The sequence below is a fragment of the Alosa alosa genome, chromosome 1 (assembly GCF_017589495.1).
Source record: "Alosa alosa isolate M-15738 ecotype Scorff River chromosome 1, AALO_Geno_1.1, whole genome shotgun sequence".
Classification (NCBI taxonomy): Eukaryota; Metazoa; Chordata; class Actinopteri; order Clupeiformes; family Clupeidae; genus Alosa; species Alosa alosa.
Genome location: NC_063189.1, coordinates 31259559 through 31283292, shown reverse-complemented (window position 1 = coordinate 31283292; position 23734 = coordinate 31259559). Strand labels below are relative to the sequence as shown.

Sequence of the window (23734 nt, the reverse complement as noted above, 5' to 3'; positions counted from 1 at the left end):
GTCCACTGTCACATTCTGTTGATATTTAGTGAAACTATGCACTGCATATGGTTACTGCTGTAAAGAAATGGCAGCCAGTGAAGAACACATGAAGAGGTTGATTCCAGTAGCCTGGCGGGCCATCCTATATCATTGAAATGTATAGTCTGGCATTGAACCATTCACCTCGCTTAATCCAAGGGGCGGGCAGAGAATTGTCTTTCAAACTGCCTAGGCATGCAATAGGCCAGCGCTACGACCATATCCGTATCCGGTCGGCAAAAGGGCAAATACATCCTTCTTCGAAAGGAATGACTTAAGTGCATTGTGTTGCTCAACTTTCAAAGAAAAGCACAAGTCCAACTTCTCCAAAGTTGACGCCAACGCCGATTCAAACAACCGCTCTTCGTTCGCCATAGCCACCTTCCTTGTTGTTCACCATCGCAGGACTGTCGCTATCCTGTTAAGCCCGCCTTAAGACTCTCTAACAAAATAGAGCGCTGTGATTGGATGAGGTCCACGGCGTCAGCCAATAGAAATCCCTATGGTTTGATACTAGACGTACAGGCTGAGCAAATTAATTTGCCGGCGCTAGGGTGCGTCTATATTTCTAGGCTATGATTCCAGTACATTTGCATGAAACCTTGTTCAGGGCCATCAAGTAAAGGATTTTATTTTTATAAAATCTATCTATATATATTATGTAGGGTAAACATTTGCACTTTTAAACTGCTTTTCACTTTAATAAATCAGATATACAAAGAGTTTAAAATATTATATTATTGAAATACTTTTTATTTCAGTGATAACAAAATTAGGTCTTGCAAAGTATAAAAACGAGAACAGTAAATCAGCTACATTATACAAATATTTAGGAGGTAATTCAGTAATTTCTTTAAATTATGGAAACACTTTGTGTCTGAGTTGTGCTTTGTTTGCAACCATGATACAGCACAAAAAAAAAAAAAAAAATAATAAAAAAAAAAATCCCTCCACCCCAAAATGTATGACTATTGATGATTGTGGAAAATAGAACACCTTAATATATTTGGCACAGCTATGTGAGTGAGAAAGGTTTGTTTGAAGGCTGCTTCAATCTTGCATCCCTTAACTCAGATACAGCAAACTTTTAAGTATTTGAGAGCAATCCTCCAGAGGATTAATATACATAACATTACACCCCCTAAAAAACAGGATTGTTTAGCAACACTGTAGACAGGTCCCTCTAATGTATTTGTTACACAGGTGAATTGTCTGCTACTATATTTTACGTCTTTTTTGGATCAGTAAAAAAAAAAAAAAAAAGCCTCAGGACAACGGCTTTTGAAAACATATCCATAGAGTTGTAGGACCGATCGTCACTCCAAGCTCCGCACAAAGGAAAAAGCTCATGCGATCTGAACACACTTTGCCTTTATGTGGTATTGGCAATTGAGGGCTAGCAGTTTGCTTGAATCCATGGTCTCTGCAGCATCCACAGGGAGCTGGGCCCAATACAATAACAAAATCCCCACTGTATCAGTTCCACTGAAAAGGCCCAAACGTTTGTACAGTATTGTCACATTTAGTCTCCCTTTGTCCCGGAAGAAACCTTATCCCACACCCAGAACACACTTAAATCTTCCAGAAAATCTTCTTCCTGTAGAGCACATAGGAGATGAACACCCATATAGATGTGGCCACCAGGTTCTGGGCAAGGTGCTCGGCATGGGACTGGCTGTTTGCCATCCGCCAGCGGAAGGGGAAGTATTCCTCAAAGATCTCATGGCCCATGTACACCAAGATGGAGTTCATACCTGAAGGGATGGATGTTCAAAATCAGTCACATTATCAGGAAAGACTATGGCATGGAACAATGATCAATGTTTCCTTATTCCTTATTATGGCCTTGCTAATCTATGGCCTGCCAGAATTAGATTTCATGGAAGCAGGTTAACACATCACACACATATAATATCCAATAACTGAAGGCATTGGCTTTGTGTGCTGAGGTCTTTGAATACAGATTCACCAATGCCTCCACACATAAGTGAGTATAATAAAAACAGGGACATGCTAAACAAACGGTCAGCTATGAACACCTTACAAGCCATCAACATTGAAAATGGTGTATGGCCTAAGATCCTGCTTTTAGTCTGAGTGCCTTTAATTAACGAAATACAGATGGAGATCACTTTAGAGTAACCATCTTAATCACCTGGGTAGTAGAAAGGAGTGCCAGACCACCATTTCTTCACATCCACTATGTAGTACACCGCACCCAGAATAACAAAGGCAAAACAGCTGAGCGTGGTCACATAAGACAGAGACCTGCAGCAGAGAAGACATCATGCAAATTAGACACAAAACCATGTGAGATTTGCGAAGAGAATTTGTATAAATACTCTACATACCTGTCAACATTTAGCTTTCCAAAAACGGGAGATTTTTTTTCGGGGGGGGTCAGTGTTTATACCGGATCTGTGTTCTACGTTTCATACACGTGTTTCAACACTGCATTTCGGTCGTTGCTTTTACCTTACCATTACCTTACGCATATGCCAGTTATGTATCCACCAGCTGCCTGCCTGCAGCCTACTTCCAAAACTCCAAAGCTGCTTGCTGTCAGATTTGGTTCCGAGGGCACAAGTTCAGTGTATCAACAACACTCAATAACAGTTTATGTGATGTTTTAATCAATTAACTCAGTTAATCAGTTAAACAATTTCACAACAGCTAGTTCTGGAGTAGGCCATTCAACTAGCCCGCTTGCTTACGACGAGACTCAGGCTGCGCAGTCGGCACCCGCTTCCTTATTTGGGTTTTGGGTTGCCTATGACAAAACGTCATTAGGTTTTAGCCTATGACAAAACGGTTGAAATTGAAACTAAGTGATCGTGTATGTGTAAGGTGTATTTCATACACAATCTGGCAACCTGAATGGATCAATGATTTTAAAATGAAGTTTGATGGCCATGCAAATTACGGGAGTTTTCCGGGAGAAATAACAAAAAGGGAGGGTGCTGGAGATGACCTTGAAATACGGGAGAAACCCGGGAAAAACGGAGTGTTGACAGGTATGATACTCTATATGCTTACAAAAACTAAGCACAATAGGCAATTTTGCCTAAAAAAATATGCAGCATCTGACAATTCTATGAATTCTATGTGGATTTGTAAAATATTTTGCACGCTTATGAAAAAAGTGGGTTGGTCTTTCTGTGATCACTGCAAAAGGGAATAAAATGGTGGACAGGACCTGCCTGCAAGCAAACCAATCAAGATGTATTCGATCTCTACATCAGCCGTCCAGGCCAAATGTGCGGGAAAAGCGCGGGAGTAGAGGGAGAAGCTGTATTTGTTTGCCGGGTAGGTTTTAAAGAAGCCAACATTATTCAGTACTGCTGACTATACCTTCATATGATTACACTCACCATAGGTTTTTATTGACAGGGATGAAACCATGGTCTTTAGAACACTTGGTCAGGACTGCAGATAATACACCCTGTAAAAAAATGAGAGGAAAGGAAAGTTCAAGCTAGACTTATGTATATGTTTTACACTTTAATTTTAAGAGACTTAAAACAATGACAATAGGGAATATGAAATATATAGCAGTGTGTAGATTTTTTTTTTAAAAGTATGCCGTTTATTAGGTTCAATGTTATTCAATGTTTCTTTAAGTAGCATCCAACTTTTTGCATTCAAACTTTTAATCTATGATATATCATATCAACTGCCATCTTACTGACTGAAAAAATCTGTAAACCTGTATATGAATGACAATGTCACCATTCAGAAAGTGAGCTCACCAGGACAAACCCCCATATGAGAAATCTGGAAATTATTTTAGAGTGAAGATCACTGTAGTGAAGAAGAATCTTTCCAGCCTAGAAAACACACATAAAGTTAAGGCCAAAACTGAACCTCAAAGCTTTGTTATCAGACTGTTTAGACTTCTGCAGAGGTACGGTACCCAGTACTGAAATATTCCACATAAGGTTAGTAATTACACAGGCAGCAACAAACAATCATACAAAAAGACTAACTGACATGCAAATGAAATGATGCTAAAAATCTAAATTAAATCACAACTAATCAGGCTCAATGATCAGCTTGTGAATGGTATGTGTAGGCAAAATTCTTCAGCTAATTCAAAAGGAAAGGGAGCAAAAGTCTTCCTGACCTGAAGACCAAGGAAAGCCATCAGGATGGAGTTTATGCTGCCTAACACTCCCTCTGGGTCATATGCCGCTGTGGACCGGTAAACAACCTGTCGAAAACAATAGGCGCGCACACACACACACACACACACACACACACATACTAAAAACTATATATAGAGTGGTAACTTATCTAAATATTGTGGTGGTGTGAACTAGGTCCAAACAGAGTGAACTAGGGCCAATCAGTCATTTGGTGTGCTAAACAGAAATCGTGTGGCCGGTGCATGTTGTGACAGTTTGTTTACCCTTGATGATGGCGTCTGGTAAATGTGAGACTCTCCCAGAAGCCAACGGTCGACGAAGCCTGCTGCTCCCCCCGTGCAGTTTGGGTACTGGCCAAAGTCCCCTAGTCCACCAGGCCCCAAATACCCACTACGGCAGCATGAGGTGAGGAAGAAGAGGAGGAAGGTGAGGACAGAGAGAGACACTGTAGAAAGCTACACAGCTAGCAGTTGCAGTAGTAGAATACAGGTAGTACAGCTAAATAAGCCATTCAATTCCCAGCTTTAATTTGAGTGCATTAAAACAGTATAAGTTGTTGACTGACCAATGCACTTTGAACTTGAAGACGCCTAACATGTTAATATGGCACAAAAAAGGAAGAAACAAAGAAAAAAGAAAACATAACTGTTTTCCTAGAAACAAGACATTAAAGAGATGCTGAGAACTTACTTTGGACAGCCAGGAACAGGAAGGAGGAAGGTCAGGGACAGCCACAACGCTTCCAGGAGAAGCACACACAGCCAGGCAGGCCAGTATAGGAGGAAGTCACAGACTGGGTACCACCAGGCATTCTGAGGCACAGGAAGTAGCCAATGTAAGGACTTTCCCCAATCAACTTTAAAGATGGAAAATGAAGTGCAGTCTGTGCAGCCATGGGGTAGAATTTAATTTAATTGAGGGACGTTAGCTTGAAGCAGACACAGATAAACCTCTTACCAATGGCAGGTTATCAAGTCGAACTCTAGCAACCAGAAGATCCAGAGAGGCAACAACCAGGTAGGAAAATGCCAGTCGCTGTAACACTCCAGGAATACGTAAGGAGTCCCACCCCACTGGAGGAAATCAAACACAAACATACATCTGCACAATTTGGAACACGCACTGACACACCAAGACAACAGTTTTGTTGGTTTCGGTTTGGAAACACTAGGCTACAAACCATACAGGTTAAATTAAAGTTTAGTTTAGTTTTAGGTTAGTTTAAATTAAAATGCAAGATTCATGTTGATGATTGCCTGGGGATAAACATACACACACAAACATACACAAACAAACATACACACGGCAGCCGTGGCCTACTGGTTAGCGCTTCCGGACTTCGGCCGGTTCGAACCCCGACCAGTAGGAACAGCTGAAGTGCCCTTGAGCAAGGCACCTAACCCCTCACTGCTCCCCGAGCACCGCTGTTGTAGCAGGCAGCTCACTGCGCTGGGATTAGTGTGTGCTACACCTCACTGTGTGTTCACTGTGTGCCGAGTGTTTTTCACTAATTCACGGATTGGGATAAATGCTGAGACCAAATTTCCCTCACGGGATCAAAAGTGTATATATACTTATACTTACTTATACACTCTCTCTCACACACGCACGCACACACATACACACTCCATTCCATCATGGGCAGAGTCAAATTCCTTTGACCATTTTGAAAAGTATGTTTTAACTTTATCAGATAGTACAGTATGAGCCTTCTAAGGTCCTTCAGCAGCAGGTCCTCCTGCTCCCCCTACTTACATGGCCCCTGGCAGTAGTTTGGATTGATGACGATGAGGCCAATGAGGAAGAGCTGGACGCTTCTCCACAGGACTTTCCCCAGTAGGTGGGAGCGGAAGGCCCCTCGACGCAGCGAGCCGCTTGTAGACAGAGCAATGGAGGTGCCCATGATGAAGACAAACCTGCAGTGACAGAGGAGGAGGAGGAGTCAGGGCCATGGGGGAGATTGGCTCCAAACGTAGCTTTGTGAGCTCCCAAGTTTATGGGAAACGCTCTAATCATTGACAGGTGCATGAATGTCAGGCCTGTGAAGTTGACTTGGCATGAGGTTCAGCGCAGATATCTAGGCAAAGGTGGGATACGGACCGAGAAACAGTTGGAGCTGTAAACAACTTCCTACGGTACTCTAAATACTGACATATGTGAACACACTTACCATGGAAATACTAAATCTGCCACAGTCAGCCCTGTGCAAAAGAGAAAGACAACAACAACAAACAATTATGGTGAATGGCACTTTCAGACAGAACAGAAAAGGCAAACATAAAGTTCATCCACCACAGTGAACTACTGACCATTCCAGCTCTCATGCCTAAAGAACCAGTATCTTCCACCTCCGTAGTTTACAAAGACCATTATGACTAGGGAGAACCTGTAAGACACCAGGAAATGTAATCAACTGAAATAAAATAAACAAACACCAGCGGGCTTAAAAACAAACAGTGTCTTCCTTTGCAAATATTACCCACAGGAATTGGGCCAACTTCAAAAAAAGGGGAGAAGACTCTGATGTGCCTGAAATACAAACCCACCCTCGGAATGTGTCAAGTGACCGAAGCCTCCTACCAGCCGTGGCGGGTATGGCCACTTCCACAGAGGGCTCCACCAAGCGACTCGATGGGCCAAGCTCCTGTAGAAGATGGGGAAAGTATTATTAAGCATTATTACACGGCTTTTCAGAGTGCTGCAGGAAGTTCCATTCACATGAATGGGCCTTCCCAACGTTCGGGCCTATTTTAAATCTATATAAATCACCGGCAAAGTATATAATCACCGCTGTCAATGGCAACGGGTTGATTAACGTCTTTCATATCCCTCCGCAGGAATTCCGTTCGCTTATTGCAATGGAATTTCATTGAAAGGGAAAGTAAGCTAGTAAGACATTGCCACACTGAGGCAGTGTGGCACCTGAAACTGTCAAGTTCTATCTGTGTGGCAAACTATTTATTTTGTCAGCGGAAGACATGAAACGGTAGCAAAATAATTTTTAAAGATTCATTGGGTTTCTTTTCTCGTTTTGGCAAGTAGCCGTGTAATAAGCGGGATAATGTATTGTCCGCCGGTAATTATCAGAAAATAAGTCAATTCAGGTCGAAGCAAAACCCCTCCGCTGCGCGTCAGGGTTCTGTTCTCCCTGTCGGGACTTATTTTCTGATAATTACTGGCGGACAATACATTATCCCTTACGTATTATTATGAGAACTGTCATTTATACCAACATGAGTATAACACACGATTACAGAAGAACATTATACTCAAATGCACTCGTTCTTGAACACTGCCGATGATATAGTCACAGGGCCATTCGCAGAAAGTCAGTAAGTCCTTACCGAGTTGATGAGTCTGTCAGTCTCCATAGCATTGCCCCAACGCAGAAGATGATTTTTCACCACCTCCAGTCTGGACAAGGAATGACAAAAGATTGATCAGAGAGGGCCAGCAATGTCTCAGTCATGAAAGGTCCGCAGACTTCCAATGAGGCTCTGCGGCATGACGATAAATTGCAAAGCAGACATAAATTACTTACCCCATTATTGTATTTCCAATAGCAGCCAGCACAGCCAAGCCGGTAAAACCAAGGAATGCGAACAGAATAGCTAAAGAGAAAGGCAGGGGGGATGAAAGGAATACAATGCAAATGTACTGCAACATCTATAGACCCTTTCAACAATAAAATCAAAAACAATGCTTGAACATTCTATTTGGTTCCCGATCTACTTCCTCTGCATTAAGATATCATATGGAATGTTAAAAAGGAAGTCTTGTGGGGCCAACTATGATGCTGATAATGGAACTCTCTTGAAAGGGTCCATAGGCCTAGCCAAACTATTTAGGTGCTCCAATCTGAATACATACTGAACCAATGTAAAGTCCAAATAACATTTAGATTTATTAATTTAGCAGACACTTTTCTCCAAAGCAACTAACATTGAAGCTACAATGCAAAGAAGACCTTAGGTAGGAATTAACTAATCAATCAATACTGCTACCATAGGTCGACAGTACAGTAGTTATAGTATACTAGAAGGAGAAAGTGGAAGAAAGAGGAGGCAGAGGTAACACTCACGCAAGTAGCTGTTCACAGGTTCTGTTTCAGTGACTAAGGAGCAGTTCACCTCTGCTGGATCGTTGAGATTCTTCACCCACAATGAGTATTTTCCATGCTCACCAAAATGGAAATGAAGCCTGAGAAAAGATTACAATGAGTACAGTCTCAGGTATGGTATCCCCCACTTAAGCAGAGCCACACTTTATTTGAATCTGACAAACATGAGCATAAGAAATATGCTTGCACTACAGTACTTAAAAGTGCCCAGTCATGCTTAGTGATAGAGCTTACAGTCTGTAGTGAAGTTAAAAGCATTTGCCATGTATAGACTACATGCCTTTGGAGATGAGAAGTCTGTAATTGTTTTGCATTATGAACCTCACATGTTACAGCTCAGACCACCAAAGCCTTGTGACAGCAGCCCACCACGCTGGGCAACTGCTGTGGCTCATTAATGGTCGCATGGTAGTTGAGCTGACCTGCACTGCTCTAGGTTGACAGGGGAGCTGTTGAGCTGAAGGGTGACGGGGTGCTGTGTGCTCACGGTGAAGTCTACCACACTCGGGAGCCCAGGTCCTGGGCCTGCTGGTACTACACCAAGAGGCTGGAACAAGCACTGATAAACAGAGATAAATAATAAACACAGACTTGGTATCTGGTGTAGCTTCAGGGTCACAAAACTAAAGATTGTAATGGAATTGTAATGGAATTGGTGGCAACAGGAACCAAAAAACTCAATCGATGCCATTTTAGATTTCCTCGGTGTCATAATTAGCCTAGATGTAGACACCTATTATTTCCATGTATTATTTCCAGTCCATTTACCATTGACTGTTCGTCAAACGACATTCCAAATATGCTAGGTTTTTTAGTTGTTTGTTTACCTGGTAGCAATGGTCTGACAGCCAAGATACAACCATATCACTCTGTAGTTCATTGCTGACGGTCAGAATTGCTTCGTCCATCTTAGGCACGAGAGTTTTGCGATGTGGATGTGAGGCTGGAATATACAATAACATGCAGATTTGACATCAACATACTCTTCATGCAAACCATTGATTATAGCTCTTTCCGTGACAAGTTTACACATTAAGTGTCTGTCTGTATTTCATCCCAATTTAACGTTTCACTCACCACTCGCAAGAGTTGTGTTTTGATTGAGGCTGCAAGAGATTCGCGATTTCACTAAAGCGTCAACATTAATTGTGCTGGTGAGTCAGCTGCTCGGTCACGACCGAATCACATTCACTAGCTCTACCCTCTGTTCCCTACTCCGTCTATCGTCGATGTCCACCCATGTCACATGCTATTCTAATCCGACTCCCCTACAACGTACGTTTCTGCCTCTAGCCATTCATCTCTAAACCGAGGGAAGTTCAAACTGTTGATTGCAGAGCGACTACGAGAGATTATGGTTAGACCGTTTAACAACACTGTTTTGTTGAACATAGTGAGATCAAGGAAGTTAACGTTAGCCATTTACAGCAACTTATCTGTGGAGTTCAGCAGCGTCAACCCGCTAATATTAGTGGGTTTAACGTAAACAAACATATACAAATAATATTATAACGTTACAACATTTCTATCATTAATTGTTTGACAGATAAATTATCGACACTTTACCTGTGTCTTATCTGAACCATCAAGCAGTACTATTCAATACTCCGACTCATATATGACTTATTATTTTTTATTTTATTTTAATATTTGTTATTACATAATACGTTAACGTTAAGTGAGCTAAGTGCTGCTAGCTAACGTTAGTGTTAACTTTTGATACAGTATGTTTCCATACGTTGACTTACAAGTGGACACTGCAGTAAGCGGCACCACAAATATGGCATAAATGAGCACAGTCACTGCAGAAAGACACATTCCATCTTCTCCCACCGCCTGGGCCATTTTCTGCCGTTTTCCCCCTGCCTCCCTCCTCTTCCCTTTTCCCTGATGTCTCTGATTTTTCTTTATTTTTTTACGTGGTTCCATAATAACCACTTCCTATACCCGGGTAGACTAGTGGAAGTGCGGAGGGTCAAAGTACAATCCAACAGTCGGCTCAACGTCAAAGGCAACGCCAAGGATGAAATTAATTTGACTGCATCACAATGACAAATAAATAAACATGAAATGTGTTAAATTACTATAAATGTTTTCAAATATATGACAAGTTCGTGAAATTAGGGTATATGTAACGCAATATTAATTTGCGTTGTTGTAAACCTCTATAGTACTATTTGTAGCTCCTAGCTCGCCGTAGCTGAGTGAACATCGACAGATATCCTACATAGACTGCTGTCAAAGATTCTATAGTTGCTGTTGTGCAGCTGAGCTGACAGTCTCAATGAATGCTATGTTTTTCTTCTTCTCTCTTGATACACTTTTGTCAGTTAAGCACCGTCCCTTTGGATTTTGTTGAGTAATGTTAAACTCTGCAGACAGTATGGAGACCAGGTACATGTAAACAGACGTGTCAGGAAGAGCCCAGTTCCGACCTGCATACTGCATCCAGGGATAACGTTAACGTTACTCCCCTATGGGGACTCGCGGTGAGCCCGAGGTGAAATGGCAGAACGCGCTCCTCCTAAATGTGCTGTTCAAGGTTGTGAAAGCGGTGACCATACGTTTCATACCCTTCCCAAGGAACCAAATTGTCGACAGGCATGGCTGATGTTCATATTTAGTAAGATTCCACATACCTTTAACCCGAAATTGTTAATTTGCTCTGCTCATTTTACTTCGGACTGTTTTGCCAACATGAAACAGTTTCAAGCAGGCTTCGCCCAGCGTTTGGTACTGAACAGAGGAACAGTTCCAACTTTATTGCCACCATACCCTTTATGGCCACCTAAACCTCAACTGGAATCGCAAACAGTAAGTATCATCAAGTCATGTTTCCCCTTTTGATGCTTGAGCGCTTTCAACTGTTCTAATAATAGCAGCAATATCCTATGACTACCCCTGCAGTAGCCTATGAAACATCCAGGGATGGATTACTGCACGGGCCTACCGGGCCCAAGGGGTCAGGGGGCCCTGAAGCCCAAGCCTTTGCATGGAATCATTGTCTCAGTATCAACAAATCATGATGTAGATTATGAATCTGATTGAATTTAGTATTGACCATCCCCAAAATGCACCAGAATACAGGAAATCACATCAAACAAGTTAAAAAAAATTCTGGGGGAGGACCCCCAACCCCCCCTCCCACATATGTGACAATTAGTGGGGGGCCCTTAATACATCTGGACCCAGGAGCCCGAAAGATCATAATCCGCCCATGGAAACATCATACTAACCTCCACCCTCTGGTATGACGACCAAATATCACTTTGTTTACAATGGGGTCATTCCACGTCAATTCAACCAGGGCCCACGCACTTAGGTCTAAAAAAATTCTGAAAAAATTACCAGGTGTACCTATGTTACCCAGGAGACACACTGTACAATACAAATTTGATTGGAGTTTTTGGCTGGGCTCTGTTTAAGCCTTCAGAAGACATATTTGTACTCAACATAGGCTCTTGATTTATTTTCCTTACTGAGATAAGTAGAAACACTCTCACAAAAAACAATGAACAGAAAATAAATTCCTTCAGGGTCTGAACAGCAGACTTTACAAGTCTAAAAAATAATTTTGGTTCTCATTTTCAGAGCACCCAAACACCTTGTGGGAATATACAAAGAATTTTTTTTATATTTATTTCTTTATTCTCCATGATCTTTTCTTTTTTAAAACACCAATTTGACTTGTCTTATGCAAATCTTTCTTTTTCACTTTCCACCCTGAACATGGGCAAAATGCACCATTGACATCAATATGTTTTGTATACTGAAGAGTAAAAGAGTCTTTTACTGCCTATGGCGAAAATCTTAATGTGATTAAAAACTTTCCTGACGAATATTGGTACTTGTATCAACAAGGATTGGGGTTTATACATCACACAAACTTAGTCAGGGCCAATACACTATCAAATAGACCACTGTAAATGTTAGTTTAAACCATACCTGTCAACATTTAGCTTTCCAAAAATGGGAGATTTTTTTTTTCAGGGGGGAGTGTCAGTGTTTATACCGGATCTGTATTTGCATATTTAATACGTTTCAACACTGCATTTCGGTCGTTGCTTTTACCTTACCATTACCTTACGCATGCCAGTTGCCATACACCAGCTGCCTGCCTGCAGCCTACTTCCAAAACTCCAAAGATTTGGTTCCGAGGGCACAAGTTCAGTGTATCAACAACACTCAATAACAGTTTATGTGATGTGTTAATCAATTAAATTCCCAACAATTTCACAACAGCTAGTTCTGGAGTAGGCCATTCAACTAGCCCGCTTGCTTACGACGAGACTCCGGCTGCGCAGTCGGCACCAGCTTCCTTATTTGGGTTTTGGGTTGCCAGGTTTTAGCCTATGATAAAACGGTTGAAATTGAAACTAAGTGATCGTGTATGTGTAAGGTGTATTTCATACATCTGGAAACCTGAATGGATCAATGATTTTAAAATTAAGTTTGATGGCCATGCAAATTACGGGAGTTTTCCGGGAGAAATAACAAAATGGGAGGGTGCTGGGAGATGACCTTGAAATACGGGAGAAACCCGGGAAAAACGGGAGTGTTGACAGGTATGGTTTAAACACTCAACTTTTCAGGTAGCCGACAGGCTAACCTTTAGCATTTCCGACATTGTATGTCATTACATAATGCAGCTAACATTAGCCTAGCAGTGCTACATGCTGCAACACAGGTATGAAATATATTATGTTTTAGAGTGTCCAAAAGGGGTGAAAGCCATTTTAAATCGGGTCACATTATTGACTGTTGTGTGTCCGAGTCAGTTTGTGGGTTTTGTAAGGGCCAGCATGAGGGACAAGACCTACAAAGTTGTGGTGAGTTAAGCAGGGAGGTTGGTAACGTTAATGCTGCTAGCAGTGCTAGTTAACATTAGCTAGGCTACTGTAGCCTTCATACTGTACGATTCATATCAATCATTAACCTAGGAATAGTTTGTGCATTTAATGAACATTTTGTGTAATAATTCACGGCAAATTAATAAACTGAATATGGTGGTCCAAGAGCAGACTATGCACCAGTCCATGCATCAGCCCGACTGAGCAGTGATGACAACATAGGATGAGTCAGGTAAGGTTACGAAGCACTGCCGTTAACGTTAACCGCTTTCACACACACACAATATAAAATACACAATGATAAATATAAAATGCAATATCAAAACACTATTATTTACACGATTACTCCTGAAATAACTGCTATTAACTGCACATTCACTATATAAAAATCACTGTTTGGAGGAAAGGGTTCGCGTGCTGTCGCCGGTTGGAAATGGCAAAATAAATCACGCCGATTTTGCCTATATTATTCAGTGAGGCGCGGTGGTTAATGGGATGAGTAGTTCCTTCGCTCGGAAATGAAAATATGTACACAGTCTTGTACCTTTGACTTTTTTTGGATTTTATCTTTGTTTTTTCACTCGAAATGATGTGTTGTATGCTTATGAGTTATGCCGTAGCTGGTTAGCCTAAGGCTAGCTTTACACGACAACGATCTGAACACAATCCGCAAAAGTGGCGTTGCGTTCCCACTTTTTATTTCGCGTTTAGACGATCGTCTTTGGGTGGAAATCTGCATGCACATGGTGATGCAAAAGTGTGTAAAATAGTATGCATGCCAGGTGGCTAGGTGGTACTGTGAAGCACTGCCATACAACAATACCAAGGGCGCGCATGCGATGAAACTTCCTTCTACTTCTCTCCGTAGTAGTGCTTCACATCCCAGAGTCAGAGAATGTCTAATAAGGGGAGAACTGCCACGCTCGGAAAACTTCCGGTTTCTGAACTGGTTGCAGTTCCTTCTGTGGTTTCACATGAGGGGCCATTCGTCCGAAAGTGCAGAATGCATGGAGGTCTATGGAGCTGTACCCCTCAAAATCCACTTTTCTCGGGATATAATTTTTTTTCAAGTAATTTGAGTATTGTATTTGAAAGGGGAGGCAAAGAAAATACACTTGGTTGAGTATTATATTTTTTAAAGTCACTTAATTGTTCTAAAAAGCCTTTCAAATGTGTCAATGACGTCATTCATTAGCACAATGCTAGCGTGTTATGTGCAACAACGACCCAACCTGTAAGAAATCAAAAGGACATAAGTACTCGTTCATTCAACTTTTGACCTATAACCCATGTTGAAGTTATACAAACTACAATCAAATCTGAGATTTGTCAACGACAATCAGGTGAAAGAGACAAATTTAGCCGTCTAGCTCCATTGACTCCCATTCATTCTGCACTCATGGCGATCGCCCCCAGTGGAACTCTGGTGGAACTGCATTCAAAATTCGGTACAATGGGACTTAATACGGAGTGGCAAGGCTCTCCGTAGACGGGCTCTGCCAGAGTTCTGTTTTCCCAAGGCGCCTGCCTGCCTGTATGTGAACCAGACGTGAACAGTAATGTGTTTCTTTTTAATAAACTGCCTGTACTAGCCTAGAAATCTAGACACGCCCCTAGCGAGGGCTAGTCTAGTAACTCTCCGTTGGCTTGTGAGCTCCAGAAATCGAAACTTAATCAGGTCATTGAAATCGTGTATAGAGTCGTTTGGTGGGCTTAACATAATGATTGATGGCAGAGTTGCAACGGTTTGGCTTGAATTCCCTGCTACTTGAAAACAAATATCCTATTGCGTCCTATTGCGTGCAGAGGGAATTTGAAAGACAACTGATTATCCCGCCCCGCGGACTAAGCACTGCGAACGGTGAGTGCCCAGACCCTACATTTTAATGTGGGTCTGGCTCGCCAGGCTATTCCTGTACACTTACAACGTTCTCAATGCTTCGGTTTACATGTAGAGACACTCATTATGCTACTGAAAGGACTCCTGAATAGCTATCATAAGCAGCTAAGGCTTGAATGTCCGACTGATGGAAATAATCCGACGTTTGTTGTTGTTTGGCTGTACTGCACATGGATATGACGTCAACGCGTATGCGAGGATAGCCAGCATGAGCAGCTCAGAGCACACTTCTGCGTTTTCAACCGTTTTCAACCCTTTAGACCATAGACTATACAGTCTATGCTTTAGACGGGAACGCGACGGTGGAGCATCTTTAAAATTTCCACTCTGGAGGGTGGGTTCATTTTTTTCCGTTTTTAAGCCCCCAAAACGCTGTCGCCGTCTAAACGAAAGGCACATCTGATAAAATATTTTGTCGCTTTCACCCGGGAGCATGGTCGTGTAAAGCCGACCTTAAGACATGCTGTAAAACTCTTTAGATACGGATTTTTCCAAACGTCAATGGGACAAATGAATGGGAATCTTACATCCGGCACCTAACCGCATTTTGGCTGTGGGCGGGGCTGTGCAGCTCTATATTCACGATTGTTGAAGGATTGTTGTTGCCACATAGAAGCACTACATAGAACACAGTGGGCTAAATTGCTATTAAACTGGCTTGGCATCGCGGACTATGCTGCGCAAATTTTGTTCAAAACTGCTGCATTAAAGTTAAAGTAAACTCTGCTAAGGTCTTATCACAACATAGTACATTGAGGAGACTAAACTAAGTTAAGTTACAGTATACAATCAAGCAGTATCTCAATGCTAACGTTAGAAGACTGTTTGGGTGTCAAGTTCAGCATGCTTACTTGCAGCTGCTTGTATTCGTGATGCAGGGCTTATTTTATTGACTCTGAATGTTTGCAAAATCCCGATGTAAATGATAAAGTGTTTCCCAAGACTCAAAAGTGCTTGTCCAAAGGAGAAGTACGAACCGTTATTTGAACTAACTACGTTATGAATTGCATCCACACATCATCAGCCTTTTAACTGTGTTTATGTTAATTGCATGATTCCCACACGAACGTCTTAAATTGACAGGCACTCAATTAGACATACACTACTGAACTTTATTGAATGCTACCTCTGACTAAGAATGCATTACTTTGCACTTGTATAGTCTTTTATTTTGGAATCTTAAGAGCAATAAACATATATTGCAATGTTAAAGAGTTTTTTTCATTCAGATATGTAAATATTAAATAAACATGTATAAGTTGCTATTAGTGAATTATTGGGGAGATCGGATTGAAAAAATGAATTGTTAGATTAATCGGTGCATCGAAAAAATAATCGCTAGATTAATCGTTTAAAAAATAATCGTTTTTCCCAGCCCTAATAAGCACAATAACTGCCAGCACTGAAGTTGAAATGGAATTGGATTAATGTGAGAACCGAGTATGACTTATTTTGCATGTTTATTTCAGAGTACAGTAGGCCTACATCAACTCCCACATACAAGCGATGCTTGCTGCCAAACTGATGTCGTGTCACAGGAAACACAGTTGTCCTCAAAAACATTGAGACCTCAGTTACGCAGCATAGGTAATTTCACTTATCATTATCATTTGATCAGATTTTAATTTCAAAGTTGTTAACAGGTTCGTCTGGGTTCACCTAAGCTAGCGTATAAGTTACAAGGTTATAAGAACATTCATTGTGTGTGTGATTAATCAAGTATGCTGTGACAAAGTTGGTGAATGCAATGTCAATCAAACACAATTTGCACATACAGTAGGCCTATATATTCAGTCATTAGTGTTGATCTTCGGTGTGGGCTACTATTGCCTTTTATCAGCACATTAAGTAATAGCCCTCTGATGCAAATAGATTAGAAATTGGTTCATGTGCATGCATACGATTTACAAGTTGTGACTGCTACATTTGCAGAAGGTTAAACTGTTTTCAGTTTTGTGCCACCTGTGGGAAGAGAATCATATGTATTGCATCGTGAGACTATACTCATAGCTTGACTTTTATTTTTGGCAGGCACACAGGCTACGGTGCCATATCAGAGTGTGGCGGTTGGCAGCACGACTACTGCAATGGCGACCTTAATTCCATTAAGTTCAACACCAGTCAAGACTTCATGGCCAGTAAAAAGACCCCATCTTGAATTGGAGTTGGAGGAAGAAGTAGAGAATGGCTCCACCGCAGCCACCGAGCCACAAGATTCAACCCATGATACGGCATTGTCTATTACAAATGAGACCGAATCATCACGACCCTTGTGAGTAATTATAATCGTATAACAGTGCTGCAATATGTTCACACATGAAGGGTCAGGATTTGGAGAGTAAGATTCAGCCAGTTAGTATCCCATCTTTGAAAATGAAGCTGGACATGTGCTTCTGGCCCCTTTTTCCCAACCAAGCCAGCAGTGATGGGCAAGCTAAGCAACAACTCCCTATTAAAGGAGAAATCCAGCGATTTTTAATAGATCGCCGTTTTTTGAGGTCACCGAGTATGAAAAAACCCCCGAAAACAATCCGTTTTACCTAGCTCAACAGTTAGAGCTTCCAGGTAGCTTCAGTGCTACACTCTGGGGGCATGTTCATGAGCCCCCATGTTCATGCCTCCAGAGTGTAGTGATGTAGCTGCCTGGCTGCTTTACCATTTTTTTTTTTTTTTTTTTAATGATAGGGTGTTTCTCTAAGTTTGCCTATGCAGTGACTTGGGCACAGACATTCAGGGACCTCTAGCTAGGATTTGGACACAACTAGGCCACAGACACAGGCCTTGGCTTCTTGCAGTCCAAATTTGGAGTCAAAAAACTGATGAATGATGGAAGAAAGAATGATATTTGGATTTGGATGTCAGTGAATCTAGAATACAATAAAAGAAGCATAATCACAATCATCATCATATATGTTCTATTCCACCTATGACATTTTGCATTGGCAAATGTGTAGAGGTTGGAGTGGATCATGGAAACAACCCCCAATGCAGAGAGGTGGGAGTGGAGACAGTCCTGAGTGGAGTGTGCCCTGATTAAAAAAAAAAAACAATGCAAATGATCTCCGCTGGTATTCTGTCTATAATAGGGTCGAATAGAATTGGAATTGTCTTCACACTTTTGACTGGTAGTGTACATTTACACATTCTTTTGGTCAAAATGTTTTTATTGTTGTTTGTATATTTTGTTTTGCAGCACACCACCATTTATATCATATGGGGATGCCAAGTACATAGTTTTTGAGGACTGCCTCCTCAGCCTGTTTGAGACTTGTCCTGTGTGCACCAAGGCTTGTAATGTCCACCCACGCAGGCGAGGGACCTTCTTAGCTGTCGACCAACTCTGCCCTCACTGTGGTTTCTTCAGACAGTGGAGGAGTCAGCCAAAGAGTATAGAAGGACCAAACGGCGAAACTTAATCGGATATTCCATAGCAACGAATGCCTCCATTAGCATCCGCCATTTTGGACTGGTGACCACACAACCTACCGGTTGAAAAGTGCCTCACGAAATTAAAACAAAAATATACTCATTCTACATATCCTTAATGCCTCAACTGACATGACTTGTGTTGAATGATGCAAAATATAAGTATGCATTCGTTTATAGTTATTTAGGCTAATCTCACCAGATTTGACAGAAGGTTGATTTACCAAGCTGAGCAAGTCACTTTGACTCAGTTGTTACATTTGAGTTTGTACATATGACCTATTGTGTTTAAATGTGAATGAGCAGCTGGGGTTCTGGTTTTATGCTGTTTAACATGGGTATGTTCAGTCCAAAATGGTGAAAGCACTCTTCTACTTTGAGTCAGCCTGTCATTGGCAGCACCCCTGTGGGCAACCTAGAGTTGGTCAGCTGCCATCGAGTGGAGTTCCCTTTTTCAAGATGAAAAAGGTATTGTGTCCATTTTCCATAGCAAGATGTGTTTGTTGAAGCAACATATTTTATATTTGTTTTACATATTAAGACTGAGAATGCACACTTATGATGCACTCAGGAGGCATGCCAGGACTTACCTCAAACCTGCTATTGTCCACATTTTGAATGAGAGGCGGAAAGCGTTGCTTCAAGGCCTGAGCCAGAACGGTGATGGCATAGTGGGTGTTGATATTCATGCAGACACACCACCAGGTATGTGCACTACTTCATTTTTTATGAATAATTTGGTTATAGTGTTCAGTCATAACCTGGCATGCATTTCAGGACATTGTGCAAAATATCGCACGGTTGCACCATGTTGGACTTGCAGACAAACCAGATCATTGACTACCATATGGAGAAGGTATGAAGTTGGGCTGTATTAATTTACCAGTAAACGTCACCCTCAAGTCCAAAAGCTTCTAAAGGATCGTAACATCAACTTTTACATGATTACGGATTTCTGTGCCACTGGACTTTTGTGCCCAGAATGACAGACCTGCCATGGAGGATGCTGTAGCTCATCTGTACCCCAACATACTGCCCTGGAGTGTTAGGAAACTCCATCTGAATGCGGAGCACCACACATGATGGTAGCCGCACAAACACTTCTACCAAGAAAGCCCCAGCACCAGCTGACCATCCGTCTGCAGCTCAAGTACTGCGCTGCCTGCAAGGAGTTGAGACACAACTTTTCTAGTCATTGTTTTGTTCAGTGTTTAACAGGGTCGGGCATGCATGCACAATGCTGAAAAACAATAAAGTGTGTAGTGCTGGGCGGTATACTGGTTCACACCGTATACCGGTGTATATTTTCATTATGATATGAATTTTTAATATAGCAAGGTAGCAAGTAAAGCATGTTATAGACAGGAACTGAGCAATACTAGCTGGCTAGTTAGAAATGATCCTGACTGTCATCAGTGCACCAAAACTAACTTTTTTGTTAATGTTTTGCCTAGCGAACCGAACCGAAGCTCATGGCAGGCCACATGAAGTTAACGTTAGCTTACCACTAATGTCATGTAAACCACACAATAACAATAAGGCATGTTTCTGATAGGCCTATTTGACAGAGTAAGCATATCAGCAGAGAAGTTTTATTTTAAATTGTATAATTTTCAAAAAAGTATAATTATTGCAAGTTGCACTACTTTTTGTATTGGTTTTAAGATGATTGTGAAATTTGCACAGTAAAAGTTCTGTATTTTGAATGCAATTGTCTTTGCATTCTGATTAGATTCTTCATTAGAATCATGAGTGGCTCTTTGTAAACAGCATCATTTTCTGGGGCCATGCAAAACTGCATTACCACTAGTGTGGAGTTATTCTACATCATGCAATTCCTCTCTCAACCTGTAGAAAATGCTGTGAACATTATGTACTGATTATGCATGAAAAACAAAAATACCGTCATATACCGTGAAACCGTAAGAATTTTGAAAAATACCGTGACATACATTTTTGGTCATACCGCCCAGCACTAAAAGTGTGTGTGTGTGTTCATTTCTATCCTGTGTGTTTTTGTAATTTGCTGTTGCCACAACAAAATGTGGGCTGTGCATGACAGATTGATCTTACCTTTCCATCCATCTGAGTGACAAACCGCCATGGTCTGCTCTGTGCATATTTATTGCATTTTGCAATAAATAGATTTTAAAACATATTGGCTCTGACTACCATGGCCTCTTACAGAATGTTGTGATACTTGGTTCCTTCTTCGTGCATGACTATTTTTAGAGATTTTAAGCAGATGATTATGTAAATCACCACATTTTCACATCAGGTTGCCTAGATTTTAAATCAAATCAAATATTTATGTGAAATAGAAGATTAAATGTTAATTTCAAGTGTTTTCAGTCAGGATGATCAAAATGTGGATAAAAGAAACAGGTTAGATGTGATTTAGGGGCAGCCATGGCATAATGGTTAGGGCTTCGGGCTTGTAACCGAAGGGTTGCCAGTTCGATCCCTGACCAGTAGGTAAAAAGTGGGCGGGTACCACTGTAGCAAGGCAGCTCACTGCTCCCGGTTAGTGTGTTTCTCACCCCACTGTGTGTTCACTGTGTGACAAATGTTGGGATGGTATATTCTCCTCTGAGTTTTTTTTGAAGAAGAGCATTTCTATGTTGCAATCCCTTTTATGAAGACTGAAAAATGACTGCCTAGCCATGGATGTCATCAGATTTTGACATTTGTAATAAATTGTCCCTGAAAGCCCAATTGATCAGTTTCATATTTTTTTGTTATTTACCAAAGGTCAAAGGGTTAAAATTATGTTATTCCATTTCCACAAGGCTGGTGGTCGTTTTTCAATGGCAGGAATAGAATGAGGGTTAAAACAAGCTTTAAAATGACACCAATGTTGAGACCACCAGTGTAACTAAGAGAATATAAGGTATAGTGTAGCTACAAATGAGAAAATGTTGGACTGTTGCAACATGGAACTGAATAGCTACGACACTCACATTTTTGAGAAAGCTATTCTAATAATGTAATTGCCCTAGAGAAGTTTGAAAGAAAATCCATTAAATTAATTTACAGACATGGTACCACTTGACATTGAATGACTCATTATCTATGTGCTGCACAGCAATACCCTATCTTATATCAAATATGTTTCAGAATTTATCTGAAGCAAAACTATCCCCATCTGTCAAGATGTCAACTGCAGGAAACATTTGATAGTCATCTTTAATGTGTGGGTTTATTGGTCTTGCTTATTATAACCACTAGGGGGTGTAATACACTGGGGTGTTACATTAGTCACATGGGGCCCTATCATGACAGTCAAAAGCGCATCGTCACTCGTCAAAAGCTTATTCAAATTTAGTAGGATGTCCAGTCCACATTGGGAGGGGTTTCGTTATCAAACGTCGAGCGCATGGCGCAATAAGGTGTTCCTAGGTTTTTTAATCAGTCAGATGGGTGTGTTTGGGGCGTAACATAATTTAAACCAATGAGAATGACATCTATCATTCCCTTTAACGGCGCAAAGCGTGATGTCAAATAAATGCATCGGTATTTTGACATTCAACGGCGCATTTGAAGGAGGCTGCTTGCGAGACCGTATGGAATAGTCATTCCATTAAACCATGCTTTACTAAAACCTAGCATAGCCCTCACACATTTGCACTCCTCTATTATTTGAACTCATTGGCAAAGTGAAACTAACTTCACCATGGTGGGGGGAATTGATCTAGCAATGAAGACACTTCAGATCAGCCTGTAATTGAGCAGGGGCATTTTTTTCAGTGGGAAATCTTCCACTGAAGAGCTGAAGGGGAAAAGGTTTTTAAAATGCTTTCCAACTTTTTGGTGAGGGAACACACACATTCTCCAAAACTGATTAGGATATACCACCTCTCCCAAACCATTTGAACATTAATTGAGATTTTTATATTAGGAGAAGAGGGAAAGAGAGGGAAAAGGCCAAGGTAAGAGATAAGAGACAGGTGACCAGAGAGAGAGAGAAGGAGGCGACAGAGGAGGTACAGCAATTGAAGAAGGAGAGAGAGAAGGTGGTGACAGAGGAGGAACAGCAATTGAAGAAGGAGAGAGAGAAGGTGGTGACAGAGGAGGAACAGCAATTGAATTTCTAATACAGGAACGGCAAATTAACATGTTAACTTTTAGGCTACACAAGAAAATTATTCAATAAATAAATTAATTAATAAATATGCCGCGAGTTTAACCCCCCCAATGGTAGACCCAAAGTTACGCCCTTAATGCCACACCAATACCTCTAACAATATTATGCAATCATTTCAGACTAAAACAGTATATCTGATTACTAAGGCTATTTAGTACCTAAAAGTGAAGTTAATTTGTCTGGTGCATGAACAATAGGAAATGTGTTGATATACAGTTAAGAACAAAATGATTCATACCCCTGGCAAATATTGATTTAATGTTGACTTTCTCTTGACCATGTTTGTTCTGACTGACAATGACACTGCCACATGGCTAAAGGTTGTAAGACAATGTGGTAGAAACATGGAATGAAAAAAGAAGCATTTTCATTTTTTTTAACATTTTAATGAAAAATGGCATGTCCAAAATTATTCATACCCTTTTTAAATAATCAGTGGAAACATCTTCATTTGCATTCATAGCTCTCAAAATGGTTCTTATAATACCTATGAAAGTAATTGTGGTGAATAATTACTTAATATTAACTTAGACTGGCAAAATTCAGGAAAGACTCAGGAATCAGGTTTATTCCGTTGCAAGCAGAGAGGGTAAAAATGGTCTATGGTCTATGTAGGCCATGGCACAGAAGCCTCTGTTGGATCAACCTTTCTCTCTCTTCTTCAGTTTTCCATCTAGTTTTCGTTCTTCTTCTAACAAACAATGCATTTAGTCACTTTTGTATGGGTTAAACAAAGAAAGAAGTTTGGCAGCAAAACAAGCCCACGTGGTTGGTTCTCCAGATGGCATCAGACACACCTACTCACACCTACTTCACACCCACCCATTCTTATCTGATCAGCATGAGGAGAGATATCCTATACATCAAAAATATCACTTATAGAATGTTCCAAACATTCTTACAATTAAATCATTACAATCCTTGTACAAGGTGTTCCTATGTTTTTCCTAGGTTTTTTAATCAGTCATATGGGTGTGTTTGGGGCGTAACATCATTTTAAACCAATGAGAATGACATCTGTCATACCCTTTAACGGCGCAAAGCGCGATATGTCAAATAAATGCATCGGTATTTTGACATTCAAAGGCGCATTTGAAGGAGGCTGCTTGCGAGACCGTATGGAATAGT

The 23734-nt window shown here is 41.0% G+C and overlaps 1 protein-coding gene and 1 long non-coding RNA gene across 8 annotated transcripts; one reads left to right on the top strand and one right to left on the bottom strand.

Annotated features, from left to right (window-relative positions):
* Window positions 1-744: 744 nt before the first annotated feature.
* On the bottom strand, window positions 745-10235 carry hgsnat (heparan-alpha-glucosaminide N-acetyltransferase). 2 transcript variants are annotated; one of them, XM_048263496.1, is made up of 18 exons: window positions 10035-10235; window positions 9114-9229; window positions 8709-8845; window positions 8248-8366; window positions 7708-7777; window positions 7511-7580; window positions 6713-6810; window positions 6476-6552; window positions 6337-6367; window positions 5922-6082; window positions 5124-5239; window positions 4857-4978; window positions 4430-4556; window positions 4145-4231; window positions 3771-3848; window positions 3393-3463; window positions 2177-2289; window positions 745-1775 (listed from the first exon to the last, which is right to left on the bottom strand). In XM_048263496.1, exons 1-18 carry the CDS (start codon window positions 10213-10215, stop codon window positions 1594-1596), a joined length of 1956 nt encoding a protein of 651 aa, XP_048119453.1. In that variant the 5' UTR covers window positions 10216-10235; the 3' UTR covers window positions 745-1593. The 2 variants fall into 2 exon arrangements, with proteins under 2 accessions (XP_048119453.1, XP_048119462.1); XM_048263505.1 differs by lacking the exon at window positions 10035-10235 and adding an exon at window positions 9364-9728.
* A 256-nt stretch (window positions 10236-10491) lies between these two features.
* On the top strand, window positions 10492-19798 carry LOC125306971. Of its 6 annotated transcripts, none has more exons than XR_007195633.1 (5): window positions 10492-11100; window positions 13303-13368; window positions 16506-16623; window positions 17068-17308; window positions 18230-19798. It is a non-coding gene; the product is annotated as an uncharacterized LOC125306971 (long non-coding RNA). The 6 variants fall into 6 exon arrangements; XR_007195632.1 differs by lacking the exons at window positions 10492-11100; window positions 13303-13368 and having other exon boundaries at window positions 16229-16623; window positions 18230-19167; window positions 19240-19318; window positions 19444-19798; XR_007195631.1 differs by lacking the exon at window positions 13303-13368.
* The last annotated feature ends 3936 nt before the right edge of the window (window positions 19799-23734 follow it).